Source organism: Carlito syrichta, unplaced genomic scaffold (assembly GCF_000164805.1).
Source record: "Carlito syrichta isolate Samal-C Ts95f unplaced genomic scaffold, Tarsius_syrichta-2.0.1 Scaffold304458, whole genome shotgun sequence".
Classification (NCBI taxonomy): domain Eukaryota; kingdom Metazoa; phylum Chordata; class Mammalia; order Primates; family Tarsiidae; genus Carlito; species Carlito syrichta.
This window is the reverse complement of record NW_007248554.1, coordinates 62,612-87,347: the sequence shown is the minus strand read 5'-3', so window position 1 is coordinate 87,347 and position 24,736 is coordinate 62,612. Positions and strand designations below refer to the sequence as shown.

Here is a 24,736-nt window from a genome sequence, read left to right as displayed (position 1 = left end):
GCCAGCACGCCTGGCTAATTTTTTGATTTATTGTAGAGATGAGGTCTCGCCAAGTTGCCCAGGCGGGTCTCGAACCCGCGGGCTCAGGCATTCCTCTTGCTTTGACCTCCCAAGTGCTGGGATTACGACTTGAGCCATCACGCCCGGCCTGTTTTCTTCTCTGATTTTTTTTTTGGGTTGGAGTCTCACTCTGTCACCCAGACTGGAGTGCAGTGGCCGCTCCCGGTCACCGCAGCCTCGACCTGCTGGGCTCCAGCGATCCTTCCGCCTCAGCCTTCCAAGTAGCTGGAACTACAGGCGTGTGCTACCACGCCTGGCTAATTTCTGATTTATTGTAGAGATGAGGTCTCACAAAGTTGCCCAGGCGGGTCTCGAACCTGCGGGCGCAGGCAATCCACTCACCTCAGCCTCCCAAAGTGCTGGGATTACAGGCTGAGCCACCAAGCCCGGCTGTTTTCTTTTCTTACAAGCCCTAATGTAGTGATCCCAAACTGCCCCCTGGAACCATTTGGGAATCTTTAAAAATTACTGATTGCTGGTACTTGTCTCCAGACCTTCCAATTCAACGGCTAAAGAGCATGGCCAACTCCCCAGATGATTCTGATGGTCTGCAAAGTTTGGAAACCAGTGACCTAGTGTTTCCCAAACTTACCTGGTCATGGAGAACTCATCTGAAGAACTGTGCAAAAGTGACAGATCCTCCATGTTTGGAATCTGTTAACACTGCCCAAGGAAATTCACATGACTAGGCAGGTTTGGCTTCCAACATCCCTCAGTGGCTGCCATAGATACTGATAGTGTTCAAGAAGATGGCTTTCCTAGTGTGGACACATCAAAACCACCTGGCCCACACCCAGATTTGGACTAAGTCTCACGGGTAAAGTAGTACCAGCACCACCAACTCCTCCCCTCACAGTGACTGTGATGCACTCTTTAAATTCGGAGACCCACTGCTCGCTGGTTAACTGAGCTCACATCCCTGATTAGACCTTAAGCATTTGGGATCAGGAGTTCTGCAGAAAATATCTATAGCTGTGTTGTACCGTACAGTAGACACTTGTCACATGTGGCTAGTCACTATACTTTAACTGTTCCTACTCCAAGATGAGATGAGCTATAACTATGAAATACATACTGGATTTCCTTTTTCATTTTTGAGTCAGAGTCTGTCGCCCAGGCCAGGTTGGAGTGTAGCAGTCTTGAACCCCTGGGCTCAGGCAATCCTCTTGCCTCCATTTTCCAAAGTGCTGGGATTCCAGGCATGAGCCACCACACCCAGCTAGGAACAATTAATTTTTTTTTTTTTGAGTTGGAGTCTCACTCTGTCATCTAGGCTGGAGTGCAGTGGCACACTCACGGGGTACCCCAGCGTCAAACTGTTGGGCACTGGCTATCCTTCCGCCTCAGCCTTCCAAGTAGCCGGAACTACAGGTGTGTGCTACCACACCCGGCTAATTTTTTATTTATTGTACAGACAAGGTCATACTCATTGCCTGTGCTGTTCTTGAACCTGTGGGTTCAGGCAATCCACTCACCTCAGCCTCCCAAAGTGCTGGGATTACAGGCTGAGCCACTGAGCCTGACCTTTAAAATTTTTAAAAACTCATCTCTTAACTTCCTGATTCAGCTCTTGGTGAAACAGTGATCTCTTCTTCCATAGTAACCTGCAGCAGCCCTTCCTCAAAAAGAAAGATACTGGACCTACAATTTCCAGTTATCTAATTCTGTTATCAGTCACATGATAAGGAAATAATCACATGATAATGACTGGTGTAAAGCCAGTATCTAAATTAAGCAACTCGCTGTACCTGGTGAATACATGGGTCTTCCTACCCTAAACTTCTGTGCTTCAGACTGTAATTAAATGGAAGTTTCTACTGCGGCTGAATTCCTTGGAGCCCTGAAGAAGAGGATTTGTCAGGGGAAAAGCCCATCTCTAAGATGAACAATGTATTTGGGGACTGCTCAGATCAGACGAACCCACAAATAAGTAGACAAAACCTGTGAATTTTATGCAGTCCCAGCATCTAGGATTTATGAGGGAGGATGGAACTTACCATTTTCTGATTCTAGAAATAATGACAACAAAAATAGTTTCTATACCTGTTTAGCAACTGCTCAGGCAGGGAGGCATTTTTATTTGTAGGACTGAACTATTTCCATGGTGTAAATACTCCTTCCATAGCCAATTTCAGCCTACCAATGGTGACTCACAAACATTGTTGTAAGCATTAGACATTCATTAACCCACTTAACCTCATAAGAATCTTGTGAAGTTGTATTATCATTCCCATCTTATGGATGGAAAAAACTGAGACATGAAGAGGTAAAGCAGTGTGGCCCAAGTTATACCTAGTGAGTGGTGCAGCTGAGCCATGAACCGAGACCCACGGGCTCTAGTCTGTATCCTGGTGCTCTAACATCATGCACTAATGTCTTTAGATTTTTTTTTTCTTTCTTTTTTTTAAATTTTTGTGTCTTTAGATTTTTAAGTATTCAGACTGATAGTAATGTCTTCACTTTAGAGGAGAGAAGCATACATGTGACCTAAATTCTTGGGGAAAGGTAAGAAACAATAAAAAAATTACTTCAAAGGTAGGATTCTTTTGTTCTAGAGAGAGCAGAACATAGTAAGATAAGAGACTTCTGGCTTGAGTTCAAATCCTGACTCTATCACTCAGTAGCTTTGTGACCTTGGGCAAATGACTTGATCTCTCTGTGTTTTCATTTCCTCATCTGTAAAATGGAGATAATGATATCTGCTTCATAAAGTGGTCAGTATTAAATGAGTTAATACAGCCCGGGCGTGGTGGCTCAAGCCTATAATCCCAGCACTTTGGGAGGCCAAAGTGAGAGGATTGTCTGAGCCCACGGGTTCAGGATCAGCCTGGGTGACTTGGCGAGACCTCATCTCTACAATAAATCAAAAAATTAAGCCGGGCTCAGTGGCTCAGCCTGTAATCCCAGCACTTTGGGAGGCTGAGGTGAGTGGATAGCCTGAGCCCAGCAGGTCAAGACTGTGGTGGCTGTGAGCGTGCCACTGCACTGCAGCCTGGGCAACACAGTGAGACTCCAACTCAAAAAAAAAAAGAATTAATACAGATCAGTGTCTGGTGCCTAAACACACTCAAATGGCCACTTATTATTATAATTGTTATTATCTCTTGGTGATTCCCACAGGTCACAGGACACTGAAAGTGCTCAAACAAGACTAAAGACAGCATTCATTGAGCATGTGCGCCAGTCACGGTGCTAAGAGTTTCACCTGCAGCATCTCATTTCTTTCCCACTAACCCCCTTGTGGCTTAGATGCTGTTATCCCCATTTTGCAGAAATGGAAATGGAGCCCCCCAGAAGTTAAGTAGCTCGTGCAAAGTCACAGAACTAGTAAACTTCAAACTTTTAACCTCTGGTTGCCAGAGGCTCCCCAGCCTCAATTCAAATTCACTGAACCCTAATGGCAATTTAAGTGGCCTGTTTTATTTTATAGGTGGGTGTTTGTGTGGGAAAAGGGCTACCAGGAAACGGACTCCGTGGTCAGCTCAGTGACTACCAAGGTCAAGGGCGTGACTGTGACCAACACGTCTAAACTTGGATTCCGGATCTGGGATATGGCTGATTATGTGATACCAGCTCAGGTGTGTCTCCCACTGTGACTTCTGTCTAACACTGACACCTCTAATCCTCTAATGTGCTCCTTTCTCTCTCTTTTTTTCTTTTTTTTTTTTTTGAGTCTGAGTCTCACTCTGTCGCTCAGGCTGGAGTGCAGTGGCACTCTCATGGCCACTGCAGCCTCAACCTGCTGGGCTCAGGTGATCCTTCTGCCTCAGCCTTCCAAGTAGCTGGAAGCACAGGCACATGCCACCATGCTCAGCTAATTTTTGGATTTATTGTAGAGATGAGGTCTCGCCAAGTCACTTAGGCTGATCCCGAACCAGTGGGCTCAGGCAATCCTCTCACCTCGGCTTCTTGATTTGTTGTAGAGACAAGGTCTTACCACATTGCCCAGGCTGGTCTCGAACCCCCAAGCTCAGGCAATCCTCTCGCCTTGGCCTCCCAAAGTGTTGGGATTACAGACTTGAGCCACTGCGCCCAGCTTGATTCTCCTTTCTCTTTCCTGGCTTTGCATACTTGATTAATGTTTGGCGTGTCCAGATTTCTAACATCACCAATGCCCAGACTGATTGTTTTAGTCCAAGAAAATGGAGTAGCCGGATCTCTTTTTGGTTAAAGTTCTACCAGGTCATAGTCAGATGTAGTTCTTCAGCTCTCAAAGGTGGCTGGTGGAAACACAGGAAACCTTTGAGATGGACATTTGGTCTGTCTCAAACCCTGAAAGGTAAGAAAACAAATGTCTTAAATCCTAAGGAAATTCAAGTGGCAATATCATCTTTCCACATGCTGGCTTTGCTTTATTGTCTTAAACCCACAAGGTAAATCTTTTCAGACAGTGTAAAAACTTTCACAGCAATTAGAGACCCCAAACCCAAACAAGAAGAAAACAGACATACCAGCACAGGATTCTGTCAGGAACAAAGGTCAGGGAAGAAATTGTTTGCTGTGGCATCCTAGTTTCCAGGCTGTTAATCTGCAGAGCTCCAAGATAAATACTGACTCTTTAGCCCTGGCAACTGCCAAACCCTGACATACCCCTCCAGATGGCTTATATGCTAGGGGGCCCAGCGTGACCAAATACAGATAAGCTGCCAACTCTTGGCTCAGAGCTCTTGCCAGGAAAAGCAAGGACTTCAGAAACTCTCTCTTTCTTCATGGGTGTTCATTTTCCCCCTACCTTCTCAAGGGAAGAGCCTTGTGGAGTGCCCTGAGAAGAGACAGCTACTGAATTGTAAAGGTCAAATGGGACAGGTGATTTAGAGCTGGCTGGAGGTGGCAGCTGCCTGTGTCAGCAAGAGACCGCTGCTTCCTGTGAAGGTGTGGCCTCATCCTGGTGGCTCTGCATATGAGATGTTTTCTGGACCTGTGGAGAAGGGTATGAGCCCTGCTTTTGCCCCTTTCTGGAAAGGAGCACCCAGCAACTCTGCCTTACACAATGGGTCTGACTGGGAGGCTGAGGTTGTGTAAGTTCACAGGGCTTTTTTCATGTGCTTTCATGATGTTTTTGTGTTTCTCTGTTCTTTTTTTTTTGAGTTGGAGTCTCACTCTGTTGCCCAGGCTGGAGAACAGTGGCACACTCATGACCACCGCAGCCTCGACCTACTGGGCTCAGGCAATCCTTTTTCCTCAGCCTCCCTAATAGCTGGAACCACAGGCATGCACCACCACACCTGGCTAATTTTTTTGTATTTATTATAGAGACAAGGTCTCACCAAGTTGCCTAGGCTGGTCTTGAACCCATGGGCTCAGGCAATCCTCTCACCTCGGCCTCCCAAAGTGCTGGGACTATAGGTCTGAGCTATCACGCCCAGCCTTGTGTTTCTCTGTTGGTTCATCTCCAGACTGAATTTCTTCTAAATTTGAAATAAAGAAAAGATAGGAAACAGTTTGGGCATGATGGCACATGCCTGTAATCTTAGCACTATGTGAGGCCAAGGTGGGAGGATCTCTGGAGCCCAGGAGTTTGAGACCAGCCTGAACAACATAGAGAGACCCCTGTGTCTACAAAACAAAAATTTTTTTTTTTGAGTTGGAGTCTCACTCTGTCTCCCAGACTAGAATGCAGTGGCTACTCCCGGCCACCGCAGCCTCGACCCGCTGGGCTCTGGCGATCCTTCCGCCTCAGCCTTACAAGTAGCTGGAACTACAGGCACGTGCTACCATGCCTGGCTAATTTTTTGATCTTTAGTGTAGAGATGAGGTCTCCCCAAGTTGCCCAGGCGGGTCTTCGAACCCGCAGGCTCAGGCAATCCACTCACCTCAGCCTCCCAAAGTACTGGGATTATAGGCTGAGCCACCAAGCCCGGCCAAAAAAAATTTTTTTAAATAGCCAGGTGTGGTGATACACACCTGTAGTCTCAGCTACTCAGAAGACTGAGGCAACAGGATCACTTAACCCAGGGGTCTGAGGCTGCAGTGAGCTATGATTTGTGCCACTGCCCTTCAGCCTGGGAGATGGGGCAAGACCCTGTTTCTTTTCTTTCTTTCTTTCTTTCTTTTTTTGGAGTGAGAGTCTCACTCTGTTGCCCAAGCTGGAGTGCAATGACACACTCACCGCCACTGCAACCTCTATCTGCTGGGTTCAAGTGATCCTCTTGCATCAGCTTTCCAAGTAGCTAGAGCTATAGGTATGCACCACTGCATCTGGCTAATTTTTTTATTTATTGTAGAGACGAGGTCTCACCAACTTGCTCAAGCTGGTCTGGAACCTCTGGGTTCAGACAATCCTCTCATCTCCTCCTCCCAGAGTGCTGGGATTACAGGCATGAGCCACTGTGCCCGGCCTATTTTTTTTATTTATTGTAGAGACAAGGTCTTGCCAAATTGTCCAGGCTGGTCTCGAACCCCTGGGCTCAGGCAATCCTCTCACCTCTGCCTCCCAAAGTGCTGGGATTACAGGCGTGAGTCACCACGCCTGGCCATAGACCTTGTTTCTAAAAAGAGAGTGAAAGAACAAAAAGTAGACCATACTGAGTTGTTCAAATGCAACTGAGGAGAGTCTCAGGAGTGGCCTTTATAAACACCCAACGAGGAGTGTGTTTGTATTTTGAACATCTGGGAACATGACAGGGTGGCAGGAGAGGGCCTCTGGCCTCATGCCATATCCTTGTGCTCACTCTTACAGCCATTTTCTTGTCTCCCAGCATGGTTTGTCTAGGCCTTCTTTTCTTTTTCTTGGAAGATGCCAGCTATTCCTAGAGCTTCCACCGTCTTGTCAGACCTGGGGGTGGGGATGTCCGCAGACCCTTTGGTTCTTGAGTTACCTTGATCCCTGAGATGGCTCCCATTGCTAACTCTATTCTTTTTTTTTTTTTTTTTAATTGGAGTCTCACTCTGTCACCCAGACTGGAGCGCAGTGGCCGCTCCCGGCCACCGCAGCCTCGACCTGCTGGGCTCTGGCGATCCTGCCGCCTCAGCCTTCCAAGTAGCTGGAACTACAGGTGCGCACTACCACACCTGGTTCATTTTGTTTATTGTAGAGATGAGGTCTCGCCAAGTTGCCCAGGCGGGTCTCGAACCCGCGGGCTCAGGCAATCCACTCACCTCAGCCTCCCAAAGGCACAGGATTACAGGCTGAGCCACCGAGCCCGGCTTCGCTGACTCTATTCTTACTAGGAGTTTGAAATGCTAAAAGCTTTGGGCATCTCCTTTTACAATGCAGTGCCCAGCCTGGCACAGTGGCAGGCATGTAGAGCCCTAGCTATGGGGAGGCTGAGGCAGAAGCATTGCTTAGGCCCAAAAGTTCAAAACCAGCCTGGATAACACAGTGAGACTTTGTCTCTAAAAGTAAATAGCCTGTACCCAACTGGGTAGGGCAGGGGGGAATCCAGCTAGAATCTTTCAGAGTCTTTGTCTTTGATTCCTTATACTAAGTGGTCATTATTAGCAATTCTTCAGCCTCACCCCTAGTGAATTGCCTTCAAGAAACTCTAAATCAGTGATCTGGCACTTTCATATCTATGAGGAGAAAACAACCTTCTCAAAGAGAGAAATGTCACTTGCTGACTCTGAGTGAGTCTTCTCTAGAATGTTAGTTATTTTATATTCTAATTAGGGGCTGGGTGTTTTGGCTCACACCTAATCCCAGCACTTTGGGAGGCCAAGACAGGTGCATTGCTTGAGCCCAGGAGTTTGAGCCCAGCCTGGGCAACACAGTGAAACCTCATCTCTACAAAAAAATTTTAAAAATTAGCCAGGTGTGTGCCTGCAGTCCCAGCTACTTAGTATGCTGAAGTGGAAGGGTCGCCTGATCCCAGGAGGTCGAGGCTGCTATGAACTGTGATCACCATGATCATGCCACTGCACTCCAGCCTGGGCGACAGGGTGAGACCCTGTCTCAAAAGATAAAATTAAATAAATTCCAGTTAGGAAAGAACACCAGCCAAATCTGGGGCTTTTGAGGCCTCGTGTTTTTATACCTCTGCGGTCATCTGGTTGTCAGAGGCTGTTTTGAGCAAATGTTGGCTCTTTTCCCTCAAGTTTTATTGAGGAATAATTTCAGGTTGTAGACATTTTTTAAACTGAGGTAAAGTTCATGTAACAGAAATTAACCATTTTAAAATGAAAAGTTCAGGCTGGGCGTGTTGGCTCACACCTATAATCTCAGCACTTTGGGAGGCCAAGGTGAGAGGATTATGTGAGCCTAGGGATTCAAGACCAGCCTAGCCAACTTGGCAAGACCCCATGTCTACAATAAATAAAAAAAATTAGCTGGTCGTGGTGGTATGCAGCTGTAGTTCCAGCTACTTGGGCGGCTGAGGTGAAAGGATCACCTGAGCCTAGTAGGTTGAGGCTGCGGTGGCCATGAGCATGCCATTGCACTCCAGTCTGGGCAACAGAGTGAGACTCCAACTCAAAAAAAAAAAAAAAATCCAGTGGCATTTAGTGCATACACAATGTTGTACGACCTTCACCTCTGTCTAGTTCCAAAACATTTTCATCACCCAAAAGGAAACCCCATGCCCATTAAACAGTCTCTCCCCATGGCTCCTTCCCCTCCCTCCAGCCCCTGGCAACCACTGGCTACTCTCTGTCTCTGTGGATTTGCCTATTCTAGACATATCCATGGAATTAGATACTATGTGGCCTTTTGTGTCTAGTTTCTTTCACATTGTATCATGATTTCAAGGCTCATCATGTTGCAGCATGTGTCAGCCTTCATTCCTTTTTAGGGCTGAGTAATATTCCATTATATGGATAGATCTGAGTCATATGCACCTTTTGGCTATTGTGAAGAGAGCGGCTGTGAACATTTGTGTGCAAGTGTTCGCTTGAGTCCCTGTTTTCTACTAGGTTATAAACTCTCAGAGGAGAGTTTGGGAAACCATAAGATCAGTTTTTTGAATTGTCCTATTAAGTAAACATCTGACTTTCTTTTTTCTTTTTCTTTTTCTTTTTTTTTTTTTGAGTTGGGGTCTCACTCTGTCACTCAGGCTGAATCACAGCTTACCGCAGCCTCAATCTGCTGGGCTCAGGTGGTCCTTCTGCCTCAGCCTCCCAACTAGCTGGGACTACAGGCCCTGCTAATAGTTTGATTTTTTTGTAAAGACGAGGTCTTACTATCTTGCCCAGACTGGTCTCGAACTCCTGGGCTCAAGCAATCCTCCCACCTTGGCCTTCCAAAGTGCTGGGATTACAGGCATGAGCCACCGTGCCCGGTCAACATCTAACTTTCTTGATGGCTCTGCCTGACTCCTCTGAGGATGACACAACAGTGCTCTCTCCCTTCTGCCCGCTCTGCAGGGGGAAAACTCCCTCTTCGTCATGACCAACATGATCATCACCATGAACCAGACGCAGGGCACCTGTCCTGAGGTAGGCAGCGGCGGCACCTTGGGAAAGAGCCTCTGGCCTTTTGCTCCCCTCTCCACGCCTGTGGCCACGGTGTGGGGCCAGGCCACATGGAACTTGTTCTCACTCGGTCTTCTTTTTCCAGATTCCAGATAAGACCACTGTGTGTGATTCAGATGCCAACTGCACTGCTGGCTTCACTGGCACCCATAGCAACGGTACAAGCTTGCGGCTACCTGGGGAGGACAGCATCCAACAGGGCCACCTCCCCTATGGAGATTCTCTTATAGAGAAATCTCGGGGGTAAAGAACTCCCCCAACTCTTTCCCATGACCCCGGGCGAGCCTGGTGTCGAGACTGGGGCCCTGGGACCCACTCTTAACATTCACCTCCGTCATGTGACCCAAGGCCATCCCAGATCTTGTAAGGTTCTGTGGCTTGGCGTCACCCTGGCCAAAATGTGACCAGCACTTAGGTGACGACCTTCCTCCAATTCTGTTGCCGTTCTTGGAATATTTTAAGACTAGCTGACAGGATGCAGGCCGGGCCTCTCGCTTTCTACCCCACAAAGGCAGAAAGTAGGAGACCCTCATGAACCTAGGAGTCTTGCCTCTTCCTTCTTTAGGTGTCTCCACGGGCAGATGTGTGAATTTTAATGAGTCTGTGAAGACATGCGAGGTAGCAGCCTGGTGCCCCGTGGAAGATGACACATCTGTGCCAAAGTGAGTCCGACCCCAGGGAAGGAAGAGCCCTCAACTCTGGTTCTCAGCATTGAGTGGGGGCGGCAGAGGAGTGAGGCCTGTGTATTGTGGCTTTTTGTGTGCTCTTGGTGTCGTTGTGGAGTCAAACCGCTCTGGGACAGTAGTTCTCAACCACAAGCCTCACTGTCAGCGCTGAGGTGGGCCCCAAGTATTTGTCACTCACAAGATGAGGGTGCAGATGACTGACTTGTATGCTAGGACTCTGTCAGTTGCAAGTAACTCACAGGAAACAGTTCTCAGTGTCTTAAGTCCATGTCCGCAGATGCACAAATGCATGATGAGGGGAAATTTATTGTTCAGCTGACCAAAAATAGATCCAGCCTGACCAGATCTGGGGCTCAAAGGACAACACCGTATTCTCCTCTCCTGGCTCTGTGTTCCTCTGGGTCAACTGTATTTGCAGGACCCACAGCATACACCCAGGAGGCAGCAAGGATTTACCTCCCTCCAAGGCTGAATCTCCCTTTCTAGCTGTCCATAGAGATTCTAGACCTGTCCATCATCCCATCATCGGCCACATCTCTCGACCCACTTCTGTGGCTGGGGGGTGGATTTTGCTTATCAGCGTGGGCCTGGGTCACATGCCCACCTCTGCAGCTAGGGCTGCAGTCAGCCCCACCCAGATGACACTGGCAAGAGTAGGGGAGATGTGGCTTCCGAAGGGTTCTGGAAAAGAGAGAACAGATGCTGGGCAGGAAAATAATAGGGTCTACTCAAGTGGTTTTTGGTTTGTGTTTTGTTTTGGTTTTGAGTCAGTCTCATTCTGTCACTCAGGCTGAAGTGCAGTGGCACACTCACAGCCACCGCAGCCTCGACCTGCTGAGTTCAGGTGATCCTTCTGCCTCAGCCTTTCTAGTAGCTGGAACTGCAGGTACACGCCACCATGCCTGGCTAATTTTTGATTTATTGTAGAGATGAGGTCTCTCCAAGTTGCCCAGGCTGATCTTGAACCCCTGGGCTCAGGCAATCCTCTCACCTCGGCCTCCCAAAGTGCTGGGATTATAGGTGTGTGCCACTGTGCCTGGCCTCACTCAAGTGTATTTTATCAACTAGAGCAGGTTCAGTGTTGGTCTAGAATAACACTCTTCCTGGTTGTAACAAGGTGGGGGTGTAGGTGGTGCTCTGAGGATGGCTTGCATCTCCGGGGCCTTTCCTACCCAGAGCTCAGACTGAGGCCTCCATGAGCCCTGGGGAGCAGGAAGCCACATCTGGTGTGTTGAGAAGGAAGGAAAGGTGAGAACTGTGGCTTTAGAGATTGCTGAGGCAAAGAAAGGAAACACCAGAAGAAAAGGAGCCCTAGCTTTGCTGGAAAGGATCCCATGGGCCGCATTCCCCCACACAGGTGCCTCTGGCCTCATGTAGTTTCTGAGGACTTGAAGCAAGACTGCTGTTGGTGTGAAATACACTCCGGATTCTGAAAATGTATTATTAAAAAAAGCATAGACTATCTCACTAATATTTTATGTTGTTTGAAATAATACTTTGGATATATTAGATTACTATATAAAAATTACCTTTTTGAAAAGTACTTTTAAACATGCCTACTAGGAAACTTTTGGGGGTTTTTTTTGGTTTTGTTTCTTTTTTTTTTGAGTTAGGATCTCACTCTGTCTCCCAGGCTGGAGTGCAGTGACTCGATCACAGTTCTCCACAACCTCGACCTCCTGGGCTTGGGCAGTCCTTCCACCTCAGGCTCCCGAATAGCTGGGACTACAGGTGGGCACCACCACCCCTGGCTTACTTTTTGTTTTGGTAGAGACTAGGTCTTGCTATATTGCCTGAGCTGGTCTTGAACTCCTGGGCTCAAGCAATCCTCCTGCCTTGGCTGCCCAAAATGCTGAGATTGCCTGCGTGAGTCTCTGTACCCAGACAGGAAACTTTAAATTACAGTATGGCTTGCAGTTACATCCCATAATATATTTTTATTGCACACCACTTTTATAGATCTGGTTCAGCATAAAATGATTTCTAAGTGTACACTGATACAAGAAACAGCATTGAGTCATGTGATGAGAAAGATACTCCCACTTCCATTCCTAGTCCGTCCCTTCCTTTGTGTTAAGGAGGAATCTGGTTTAAGGTGTCTTTGATACCTTTTCTGTCACTTGCCAATTTCCATTTCTTTTTTTTTTTTCTTTTTGAGTTGGAGTCTCACTCAGTCGCCCAGACTAGAGTGCAGTGGCCGCTCCCGGCCATTGCAGCCTCGCCTGCTGGGCTCCAGCGATCCTTCCGCCTCGGCCTTCTGAGTAGCCGGAATTACAGGCACGCGCTATCATGCCCGGCTGATTTTTTGATTTATTGTAGAGATGAGGTCTTGCTGCCCAGGCGGGTCTCGAACCTGCAGGCTCAGGCAATCCACTCACCTCAGCCTCCCAAAGGCGCGGGATTACAGCCTGAGCCACCGAGCCCGGCTCCATTTCTTACAAAGGACAAGCCCCAGAGTCAGCACCTTGAGTAGATTGATAATGTTAACTATAACTTTTAGTAACGTTTCAATTTCACTATATTTATTTAAGCAATAACTTCTGCCTTGTGGCAAATTTTATGATCACGATGGAAAGTCTCCTTTCAAAATCAATGTCAATAAAAAGTGAGTTGATCTTAAAGGTATCAAAGACACCTTAAATGTCCATCAGTGGATAAATACATAAGCACATGTAAAATGATGGAATAATACTCAGCCTTCAGTAAAAGGAATGAAGCACTAATACTTCCTACAACATGGATGAACCTTAAAAAAAACCAAGTACCAAGTCCACATGTTAGGAGCTATGCATCTCTAATCTGAAAATCCACTATCTGAAATGGTCCAGAATCTGAAACTTTTTGAGCACTAATGGATGCCACATACCTGACCTCATGTGCCAGGCGCACAAAAATTTTTTTTGTTTTGTTTTTTGAGTTGGAGTCTCACTCTGTCACCCAGACTGGAGTGCAGTGGCCGCTCCCGGCCATCGCAGCCTCAACCTGCTGGGCTCCAGCGATCCTTCCGCCTCAGCCTTCCAAATAGCTGGAACTACAGGGGCACGCTACCATGCCCGGCTCATTTTGATTTATTGTAGAGATGAGGTGTTGCCAAGTTGGCCAGGTGGGTAGCGAACCTGCAGGCTCAGGCAATCCACTCACCTCAGCCTCCCAAAGCACTGGGATTACAGGCTGAGCCACTGAGCCTGGCACAAAATTATTAAAGTATTGTGTAAGATCACCTTCTGGTCATGTGTATACAGTGCATATGAAATATAAATAAATTTCGTGTTTAGACTTGGGTTCCATTCCCAAGATATCTCGTTATGTATATGCAAATATTCCAGCATCCAAAAAAATCTGAAATCTGAAACACATCTGATACCAAGCATTTTGGATAAGGGATACTCAGCCTGTATATGATTTCATTCATATGAAACGTCTCAAACAGGCAAATCCATAAAGACACACAGTAGATTAATGGGTGCCAGGGGCTGGAGGAAGGGGAGAATGGGAACCGAATGCCTAATCGTAATGCAGTTGCCTTTGGGGTGATGAAAGTGTTTCAAAGTAGATAGAGGTGATGGTTGTCCAACACTGCAGGTGTACTAAATACTACTGAATTGTTCACTTTAAAATGGTTGTTTTTATGTTCAGTGAATTTCACATCAAGTTTTTTTAAAAGGTGAGCTGATATTAAAGTATTGCATATGAGGTACACAGACCGTGGGGGACGTTATGGTACAGGAAACTACAGAATGACAAGTTTGAAAAGCCCTGTTAGCCGGGCTCGGTGGCTCAGCCTGTAATACTGCGCCTTGGGAGGCTTAGGTGAGTGGATTACCTGAGCCCGCGGGTTCGAGTCCACCTGGGCAACTTGATGAGACCGCATCTCTACAATAAATCAAAAAATTAGCCAGGTGTGGTAGCGCTCGCCTGTAGTTCCAGCTACTCGGAAGGCTGAAGCGGAAGGATCGGCGGAGCCCAGCAGGTCGAGGCTGCAGTGGCCGGGAGCAGCCACTGCACTCCAGTCTGGGCGACAAAGTGAGACTCCAACTCAAAAAAAGAAAAGCCCTCTTATGACCCATCCCTCCAGAGGGATTGGGGACTGGGAGGCCTGGAAGCACCTTGGTCAAAATGGCAACAGTGGCAGGCTCAGCTCTCCTCCTATGTGACCTTGTACTGGGCCGTGCTCCTGTCTCAGGGTTGTACAGGGGGCCGCTGATGTTTGTAACTTCAGAGATGCCACCTGGATCAGGGAGGCCTTCCCCACAGAAGGGTCAGCCCTACAGTGCCAGATTCTCCCGTAGAAATCTGCCCAAGAAATGAAGTTCCCCATGGGGACAGATTCAACTTGTGTTGTCAGCCAGGAGCTGGCGTGGCACTTCTGAGCCAAGACAGGTGCATGGCTGGCGGGAGCTTTGTGTGCTTTTCAGACAAGGTCAGGATCCAGCCTATAGGCGAACTTACCTTTGCTCTGACTGGTAAAACCAAATCTGCCCAGCATTTGTTCCCTGAGGACATCTGAGTGAGACCAGCCCCGAAGGCTGAATAATTTCCAGGGAGCCACAGGAGACTCCGCCCTCCTTAGCTATTCCTCAGGTTTTTCAATTCCAGCTGCCTTGGGGGAAAGGCCCTGCCCTTCTGCAAGAGGAAGAACCTGGAAGCCTTGGCTTAGTCTCTTCCCTTGATCTGGTATTTATGCAGAAGAGAGTAGAAAATGCTAGAGCCATTTCATTTTTTTTTTTTTTTTTTTTTTGAGTCAGAGTCTCACTCTGTTGCCCAGGCTGGAGTGCAGTGGCACGCTCACGGCCACCTCAGCCTCGACCTGTTGGGCTCAGGCAATCCTTCCACCTCAGCCTTCCAAGTAGCTGGAGCTACAGGCACACTCCATCACGCCTGGCTAATCTTTTTATTTATTGTAGAGATGAGGTCTTGCCAAGTTGCCCAGGCAGATCCCGAACCTGTGGGCTCAGGCGATCCTCTTACCTTGGTCTCCCAAAGTACTAGGATTATAGGCATGAGCCACCACACCCAGCCTCATTTTCTTCTTGATATAATGACATTGTAAGATCTGTGATTTTAAAATAATTAAAATAGGTGTATGAGTGTGTATGTATATGGGTGTGTATATGTATACATGTCCTCTTATTAATATGTGATCATTTTTTTCAGCCCTGCTGTTTTAAAGGCTGCAGAAAACTTCACTCTTTTGGTTAAGAACAACATCTGGTATCCAAAATTTAATTTCAGCAAGTAAGTGGTGGCCAGGTGTGTCTGAATTGACCAGTGTCGTGGAGAAACTTCTTGTTCTTCTCTGAGTTTTCCTCCCTCTGATTTCCTGCTTCCTCCCGACTTCAGGAGGAACATCCTTCCCAATGTCACCACTACCTATCTCAAGTCGTGCATTTATGACGCCAAGACAGATCCCTTCTGCCCCATATTCCGTCTTGGCAAAATAGTGGAGGACGCAGGACACAGCTTCCAGGACATGGCCGTCGAGGTAGGTGCAAGTCCTGGCTTTCCCAAGACATCCCTGGACACATCTCGTACCAGAGCAGGGGCTGATGGAAGCCTCACTGCGTCTCTGCTGCTAACCCGCAGGGAGGCATCATGGGTATCCAAGTCAATTGGGCCTGCAACCTGGACAGAGCCGCCTCCCACTGCCTGCCCAGGTATTCCTTCCGCCGTCTGGATACCCGGGACGTCGAGCACAACGTGTCTCCAGGCTACAATTTCAGGTGGGTGTCAGCGTGGCCCCTATCACTCGTGTTGGGAGTGCCAGAGGCTTGTTACTCCCCAGTAGGGGCATCCATGGCCAAAGACCGGCTCTCTGGCAGCAACCCAAGGGCAGGCTGCCTGTCCCCCGTCCAAAGCTGGAAGGCTATGCCAGAGAGAGTGCTCAGACATCTGGCTCCACTGCACCCCAGCCCATGAGAGCCCTCGTGTCCTTTCCTGCCACAAGAAACATGTTGAGATCATTTTTAGAGCAGTCAAGAAAGGTGGCGGGTTTAGGTTTCCAAAGCCAGCTTCAGCCACGACCCCACTCACTGTTTTTAGGAGTGGACCCTCCAGTCTGAAGGTGTCTGGGGCTTGTCCCAGGAATTGGTTTCTCCAAGGTTGAGACTGCCTCGGAATCTTCAGGGTGCAGGGGCACAGGTTTTAGGCTCCAGAAAGGCCTTAGCTGGTATTTCCCTGCAGAAAATGCTGGTGCATCAGTTTCCTGGGGCTGCTGTAACAGGACACAATCTGGGTGGCTTGAGATAACGGGATTTTATGCTCTCACAGTTCTGGAGGCTGGAGATCTAAAATCTGGGTTTTGGCTGGGTGCGGTGGCTCATGCCCATAATCCCAGCAATTTGGGAGGTGGAGGCAAGAGGATTGCCTGAATCCAGGGGTTCAAGACCAGCCTGGGCAACTTGGTGAGACCTCACCTCTACAATAAGTAAAAAAAATTAGCTGGGCGTGGTGGTACACACCTGTGGTTCCAGCTACTTGGAAAGATGAGGTGGAAGGATCACCTTGAGCCTAGCAGGTCGAGGCTGTGGTGGCCGAGAGCCTGCCACTGCACTCCAGCCTGGGCAACAGAGTAAGACTTCAACTCAGAAAGTAAATAAAAATTTTAGAAAATCCAGGTGTCAGCAGAGGCCATGCTCACCCTGAGGCTCTGGGGAAGAACCCTTCCTTGCCTCTCTCACCTCTGGGGGCCCAAGGAGTCATCCCTTGGCTTGTAAATGCATCACTGCAGCCTCTGCCTCTCTGGGGGTCTTCTCTTCCTGTGAGGATGTTAGTCATGTTGGATTTAGGGCTCACCCTACTCCATTAGGATCTCATCTTAACTAATTACCTCTGCTATGACCCTGTTTCCAAATAAGGTCACATTCACAGGTTCCAGGTGGATGTGAATTTTGTTGGGGGTCACGGTTCAGCCCAGTAGCACTGGTCATCTGCTGAGAGGTCTGGGGGCCAGGGTCATATCTGCCACTTCCTTGAGGCAGCACAATCTGTAGCCATATGCATTTCCACGTGCCCTTTTGCATTTTTCACACAGGTAGCCACTCTTAAAACAAGGGACTGAGTGGTTCAGCTGTGCTTTGGTGTTGCGCGTGTCTCCCTCTAGTGGTGATGCATGGAATTAGATAGATAGGGACTGTAACAACTTAATTTTTTTAGTTACTTTTTTTTGTTTGTTTGAGTTGAAGTCTCACTCTGTCACCCAGGTTGGAGGGCAGTGGCACACTCCCGGCCGCCGCAGCTTCGACCTGCTGGGCTCCGGCGATCCTTCCGCCTCAGCCTTCCAAGTAGCTGGAACTACAGGCGCGCTATTACGCCCGGCTAAGTTTTGATTTATTGTAGAGAGGAGGTCTTGCCAAGTTGCTCGGGTGGGTCTCGAACACGTGGACTCAGGCAATCCTTTCGCCTCAGCCTCCCAAAGTGCTAGGATTACAGGCTGAGCCACCGAGCCCAGTCAACAACTTCATTTTAACCATCAGGCTCACTGATAGTAGGGCAGAAATTTGGATTTTTTACTAGCAGTTAGATTTATGTTGCTCCGTTTCTATTGCCACAATTTTCTGTAGAAACCACTGTGGACACCTCAAGCTTAGAACCCTAGAACAGAGAAGAAACTGATAGCACCTTCAGGACTCCTATCCCTTTGAACTTGGCCAGCATCAGGCCCTGCCTGAGTTTCCCAGGCCTGGCCCATGGCATGGAAATGGTGGGCAGATAGATCATAGACCTAGGGTGTAGGCCTAGGCTCTTAGCAGATCCCCACAGAACTTGGGGCAGCAAATAGCATGCCTCGGTGGTTCCCCAACCGTCTCCTGCTGTGTATATATTTTAATGGCTTTACTGAGTACAATTCACATGCCATAAGGTTCACCCATCTGGAATGTAGAATTCAATAGTTTTTAGTGTATTCATGAATAAATGTAATCTTCAACACAGTCGATTTTAGAACATTTCCATCACCCCGAGGGAACCGTATACCCATTAAGTCTCTTCCCTCCCGCCAGCCCTTGCTTTCTGTCTCTGCGGATTGGCCTATTCTGGACATTTCATATAAATGGAATCATACACTGTGTGGCTTTTTGTGTCTGGCTTCTTTCACTGCTTTTTACTTAGCATCATGTTTTCAAGGTCATCCATGAGTCAGTACCTCATCTCTTTTTATGGCCAAAGAATAATCCGTTGTGTGGCTAGACCACTTTCTGTTTATCTGCCAATGGAGTCATGATTCTTAAAAAAAGAAAAAAGCCCGAGGCTGATGCTATGAGCTTTGGGGCTGGCTCCATCCCACACCTGCAATGCTGGTGGGCCACATTCTCACTATGAGGGACCAGGCCCCTTGGAGGGAGGCCAGTCTTTGGAAGGCGTTCGGAGCAAGAGGTTCGGGCTTCCACGGTCACAAGAGGGGATGGTGGTGCCGGAAGGGAGTTCTCCCTGTGCCCTTGCTGGGTGGCCCGTGTCTCTGGTCTCCTCCGCAGGCAGAGTGACCATTAGCCAGCACCAGCCCTCCTCTTCCGTCCTCTCGGGGCCCGAGATCCAGCCCCTCGTCTCCTCTGGCCCATACCGTTCCCCTCTAACCCTCCTCCTTCCCCCAGGTTTGCCAAGTACTACGAGGACCCGGCTGGCAGCGAGTACCGCACACTCATCAAGGCTTATGGCATCCGCTTCGACATCATCGTGTTTGGGAAGGTAGCTCGCCTCCAGCAGCGCTCAGTCAAAACCCGCAGGGACAAGGGGCCTCTCCCTGCCCCTGTAGAAACTCCTTTGCCTTTTCTCCCGTCTCTGCAGGCCGGAAAATTTAACATCATTCCTACCATGATCAACATCGGCTCCGGCCTGGCACTGCTGGGGGTGGTGAGTGGTTTCGGCCTTTCCCTCAGCCCACTGGGCTGCAGCCACCCAGCGCAATCAGCACAGTGAGGCGAGATGGCTTGGTTGGCGTCCTGGTCCTCTTCCCTGGGCGCTAGACTTGACCCTGGGGGCTCCTTCCCCGGGGCCTCCATTCCCTCCATCTCCTCTGGGACCATGTCCCTCCAGGCCCAGTCTTCTTCCAAGAAGGGCCTTTCCCTTCCAGGAAAGATTCCAGGCGTCACGGGAAAGGGCATCCCAGAATAACGGGCTAAGCGCATCCTGGCTCATTCTTTCTTGCCCTGTGCTAAATCCAGGCGACAGTGCTGTGTGACGTCATAGTCCTCTACTGCATGAAGAAAAGATACTACTATCGGGAGAAGAAATACAAATATGTGGAAGATTATGAGCAGGTACTCCCCCTCCCCGGAACTCCCAGGCAGAAGGTCCAGGCGCCTCTGTCTTGTCCCAGGAGCGAGAGCCCTGGGCCCGTCCAAGGAGGCCCCTCTGCAAAGGTTGGCGCTCTTTGGCACATTGTCACCCCATCAGCCTAGTCACATTCCTTTCAGCATCTGCTCCATCCTTAAACCTCCTATACCAGGATTCACTTCACTCTTTGTTTTTTTGAGTTGGAGTCTCACTCTGTCACCCAGGCTGGAGTGCAGTGGCACGAGCATGGCCACCGCAGCCTCAACCTACTGGACTCAGGCTATTCTTTCACCTTAGCCTTCTAAGTAGCTGAACTGCAGGTGCGGCCCACCACACCCAGCTTATCTTATGATTTATTGTAGAGGCGAGATCTCGTCAAGTTGCCCAGGCTGGTCTCAAACCCCTGGGCTCAGGCAGTCCTCTCGCCTCTGCCTCTCAAAGTGCTGGGATTACAGGTGTGAGCCACCACACCTGGCTCACACTTTTCTTCAGACTCTAAAAAACTGAGCCTCATTCTAACATCTCAAGTTAGTTACGATCATGGATGTTATGACAAGATCTATGTCCACACACCAGTTCACCTTGTGCAACAGAAAGGGCTGGATTCCATGCCTGGGGGCAACCTGAGTACTCTCGGCTGTCAGGTACTGTCCAGAAGTCTTCAGGAAGAAGGCCTCACGCGTGCCTGCCCCAAGTAGTCCAGGCTTGCCTGGGTCAGCGCATGCCAGGTACACACTTATTTGCTTGTTGTTTTCTGCAGGGTCTTGCCCAAGAGTCGGACCAGTGACGCCTGCCCCTACCTGGGCTCCCCTTGGCCCCGTCAAAGCACAGTAGGAGGAGGGAGAAATGGCTACCCTATCACCCCAGAAAGTTCTGGATTGCAGTTCAGTCTGACTCCACAAGACTTCAGGATGGCCCAGCAGATCCCGTGTTTTGTGTGTAGGGCTTGTGGCCCACTCGGCACAGGTCACCAGCCTCTTCTTGGCTGGGTCAAGTCTGCTGTTCCTGCAACTGGGGGTCGTGGGGGTGATCGCTGGTCCAGGACTATGGGCTGCTGTGGCTTCCAGGGCTGGGCCTTCTCCAAGGCCCCCGGAGCTGGCTGGTCCTCAGAAGCTCCTGTCTCTAGCTCCCTTCTGCACAGGCCCAGTCCTCCCCGGCACGGCAACATTCAAGCACTTTATGAAGCAGGGAAGTCCACCTGGTTGTGGTCACTAGACTTGTAGCATGCAAGGGCTACCAACCTTCTGCCCCTCGATCAGGGCCTTTTCTCCTTGCAGTCATGAGGCAGGATTAGCATTTCTCCATACGGAAGAGCTACATTGAGGCGATTGTGGACCAAACATTAAATCACGATTTTTCTTAATCCTTGTCTGTGTTGTCTCATAGCATGGGCTAGAACTTTCCTTCCTACCCTTTTATTTATTTCTTTCTTTGAGTTGGAGTCTCACTCTGTCGCCCAGGCTGGAGGGCAATACCACGCTCACGGCCACCGCAGCCTCGACCTGCTGGGCTCAGGTAATCCTTCTGCCCCAGCCTTCCAAGTAGCTGGAACTACAGGCATGCGGCACCAAGCCCAGCTAATTTTTTTTAATTCAATTATTGTAGAGACGAAGTCTCGCCAAGTTGCTCAGGCTGGTCTCGAACCCCTGGGCTCAGGCAGTCCTCGCTTCAGCCTCCCAAAGTGCTGGGATTAGAGGCTTGAGCCCCCGTGCCCAGCAATTTATTTTTTTAGTTGGACTCTGTCACGCAGACTGGAGTGCAATGGCACATTCAGCCCTCACTGCAGCCTCGATCTCCTGGGCTCAGGCGATCCTTCTGCCTCAACCTCCTGAGCAGCTGGGCTACAGGCATGTACCACCACACCTGGCTAATTTTTTATTACTTGTGGAGATGGGGTCTCGCTATGTTGCCCAGGCTGGTCTTGGAATCCTGGGCTCAAGCCATCCTCCCACTTCAGCCTAAGTACTGGGATTACAGACATGAGCCACTGCACCTGGCCCTTCCTACCCTTTTGCTACGACTAGTAAACCCACTTGTCCAGTTCACTGTGCTCAGAAAAGTTCCCTGGAAAGTGTGTTTCTGGAGTTTGCAGTTTCTCCCACTTCTTCTAAAAGCCTTAGAATTTTGATCTTCACTAGGCTGTGTTCCTGTAGAGTTGACAGGATTTTTTTCCTCTGGTGACATCGCGCCTGTGCTTACACTTTGACATACAATTACAGGACTGCACTAGGGATAACACAGTCTTAGGTAACATGGAAGTGGTGTGTTCTCCCCTCTCCAGCCAGCAGCGGTACCACCCACACCCGTCTTGCCACAGGTTCAAAATGTTCAGGCAGCTATTTCCAGTTGGGACTTCACGCCAACTTCATTCTGCGCGAGGTGGTCCGAATCCCCCTCGAGGAAGCAACTTGCCCCACCCTTTGCCATGAATTCACTTCAAGTACTGAGAACGATTATTTTAGAAGTGCCCTGTTTCTACTGAATAATTAACCAACACAGGCTTTCCTTGCTTTTGGAAGAAAGTTTACCAAGTCCCTTTGACAAACCTCTGGTTCAAGATGCCTTTAAAAGCAAATGCTGCTGAGCGTGGTAGCTCACACCTGTAATCCCAGCACTTTGGGAGGCAGAGGTGAGAGGATTGCCTGAGCCCGCAGGTTCGAGACCAGCCTGGGCAACGTGGCAAGACCTCGTCTCTACAACAAAAATTAAAAAATTAGCCGGGTGCAGTGGTGCATGGCTTGTAGTTCCAGCTACTTGAAAGGCTGAGGTGGAAGGATCACCTGAGCCCAGCAGGTCAAGGCTGTGGTGGCTGTGAGTGTACCGCTGTACTCCAGCCTGGGTGACAAAGTGAGTCTCCCACTCAAAATTAAATTAATAAAATTAAATTAGTGAAATATATGTTTGCTTCAGCACAACTGAGCTGGGATCTTTAGGAATGGTGATAGGGTCTCAGTGTATCCCCCCCAAATTCATGTGCCGAAAACTTAATCCCCAATGCAAAACTGTGAGGAGGTGGGGCCATTGGGAGGTGACTGCGTCATGAGGGCTTTGCCCTTCCACTTCTGCCACCGAGGACATGGCACTTCTCCCCCTTTGGAGGATGCAGCCTCCATCTTGGAAGCACAGCCCAGCATCACCAGACACCAACCCGCCAGCACCTTGATCTTGGGACTTCCCAGCCTCCAGAACTGTGCGAAATAAACTTCATTTCTTTACATATCAGCTAGTCTCTGGTATTCTGTTACATCAGCACAAAACAACTAAAGCAACAGTGTGCTTATTACCGTGCAGGCTGAGGGGACAGCTACTGGCTGTTATCAGGAGTGAGGAAGACTCTGCCTGGCCTCCTCTTTTCTTTCTTTTTTTTTGGTTTGTTTTTTTGAGTTGGAGTCTCACTCTGTCGCCCAGGCTGGAGGGCAGTGGCTGCTCCTGGCCACCGCAGCCTCGACCTGCTGGGCTCCGGCGATCCTTCCGCCTCAGCCTTCCAAATAGCTGGAACTACAGGTGCGCGCTACCACGCCCGGCTAATTTTTTGATTTATTGTAGAGATGAGGTCTGGCCAAGTTGCCCAGGCGGGTCTCGAACCCGCAGGCTCAGGCAATCCACTCACCTCAGCCTCCCAAAGGCATGAGATTACAGGCTGAGGCACCGAGCCCGGCTTGGAGGACTTTTCTAGAATGGAGGGTGAAGGCCAGTCGGGGTGAGGGATGGGTGTAGGGGGGCACTGCTTACTTGGCTCACCAGAGTCGTCTTGCGTTTGACTATGCCCCCGCTCACCAGCACTCCCTGGTGCTGCTTCTGAAGTGGGGTCCTTCAACCTGGCACCCATGGGTGGGCTTCCAGGAGTCTCAGCACCCTCCAAGCTCTGCACCATGATGTACCTGTGTGTGCTTCTTTTCACTTTTTTTTTTCATTTATTGTAGAGATGAGGGCTCGTCAAGTTGCCCAGGCTGGTCTCAAACCTGTGGGCTCAAGCAATCCTCTCACCTGGCCTCCCAAAGTGCTGGGATTATAAGTGTGAGCCACCACATCCAACCCTTTCTTTTTACTTTTATCAGATTCTCAGTGGGAATTTTTAACAGAAACCCCCTGCACCTGATTCTTTTTTTTTTTTTTTTTTTGGTGTTGGAGTCTCACTCTCGCCCAGGCTGGAGCGCAGCCTCGATCTGCTGGGCTCAGGTGGTCCTTCGGCCTCAGCATTCCAAGTAGCTGGAACCACAGGTGTGTGCCACCACACCTGGCTATATTTATTTATTTATTTATTGTAGAAACGAGGTCTCACCAAATTGCCCAGGCTGGTCTCAAACCCATGAGCTCAGGCAATCCCCTCGCCTCTGCCTCCCAAAGTGCTGGGATTAGACGTGAGCTACTGCACCTGGCGGATCTTGACTCTTAAAAGTCAGGATTTCAGTGCTGCATTTCTTCAGCAGTGGGATGGGAATCTTTCAGACTTCATCTACTGCCTCTTGATAAACAGAAGAATATGGTTCAAAGCCAGGAAAGCAAAGCCACGGGCTAGGTTCACATTTGTAATGCAGGGAGCTCTCAGCCTCTGGCCTGAAGAAACATTAGTTCTAGAACAGAATCCAGACAGCACGAAAACCGGCAGGACCTTGCTGGGAAATTCAAGCCCTTGGACAACTGAATTAAATGTTTTGAACCAGGCCAGATGCAGTGGCTCACTCCTATAATCCCATTTTGGGAGGCCGAGGTGAGAGGATTTCTTGAGCTCACGGGTTCAAACCAGCCTGGGCAACTTGGTGAGACCTCATCTCTACAATCAATCAAAAAATTAGCTGGGTATGGCAGCACACGCCTTTAGTTCCAGCTACTTGGAGGGCTGAGACGGAAGGATCGTCTGAGCCCAGCAGGTCGAGGCTGCAGTGGCCATGAACGTGCCACTGCACTCCAGCCTGGGCAATAGAGTGAGACTCCAACTCAAAAAAAAAAAAAAGTTCTGAACCTCAGTTCACAGACAATGAACCATAAAATGGGGTTAATACCTACCTTATGGTGAAGAGTCATGTAGCGTGTCTGGCCCATGAGACAGAGTCATTGTGACTGAAACTGCCCCAGGGCTGTTTACCTGTCTGGCCTCCACCAGAATCTTGCGCCTACCTGCCTGCTAGAGCAGTGCTTCTCAAACTCAACATGCAGACAAGTCACCTGGGAGTGGTGCAAACCAGACCTGGGCACCCGCATTTTTATTTTTTTATTTTTATTCTTTTTTGAGTTGAAGTGTCACTCTGTTGCCCAGGCTGGAGTGCAGTGACCGCTCCCGGCCACTGCAACCTCGACCTGCTGGGCTCCGGCGATCC

General features: G+C 49.2%; 2 protein-coding genes across 3 annotated transcripts in view; one reads left to right on the top strand and one right to left on the bottom strand.

Moving 5' to 3' along the window:
• The first annotated feature begins 3,486 nt into the window (after positions 1 to 3,486).
• P2RX4 (purinergic receptor P2X 4) lies at positions 3,487 to 20,781 on the top strand. Of its 2 annotated transcripts, none has more exons than XM_008059960.1 (11): positions 3,487 to 3,638; positions 9,358 to 9,429; positions 9,551 to 9,623; positions 10,031 to 10,127; positions 15,306 to 15,386; positions 15,492 to 15,633; positions 15,735 to 15,871; positions 18,737 to 18,830; positions 18,930 to 18,995; positions 19,307 to 19,402; positions 20,179 to 20,781. In XM_008059960.1, exons 1-11 carry the CDS (start codon positions 3,612 to 3,614, stop codon positions 20,203 to 20,205), a joined length of 912 nt encoding a protein of 303 aa, XP_008058151.1. In that variant the 5' UTR covers positions 3,487 to 3,611; the 3' UTR covers positions 20,206 to 20,781. The 2 variants fall into 2 exon arrangements, with proteins under 2 accessions (XP_008058151.1, XP_008058150.1); XM_008059959.1 differs by lacking the exon at positions 3,487 to 3,638 and adding an exon at positions 4,937 to 4,990.
• The window catches only part of CAMKK2 (calcium/calmodulin dependent protein kinase kinase 2), a 63,225-nt gene continuing 42,743 nt past the window's right edge, over positions 4,255 to 24,736 (bottom strand). The window contains exon 15 of the mRNA XM_008059963.1: positions 4,255 to 4,332. Coding sequence (XP_008058154.1) covers positions 4,326 to 4,332 — 7 coding nt within the window. The 3' untranslated portion in view covers positions 4,255 to 4,325. The remainder of the gene's footprint in view (positions 4,333 to 24,736) is intronic.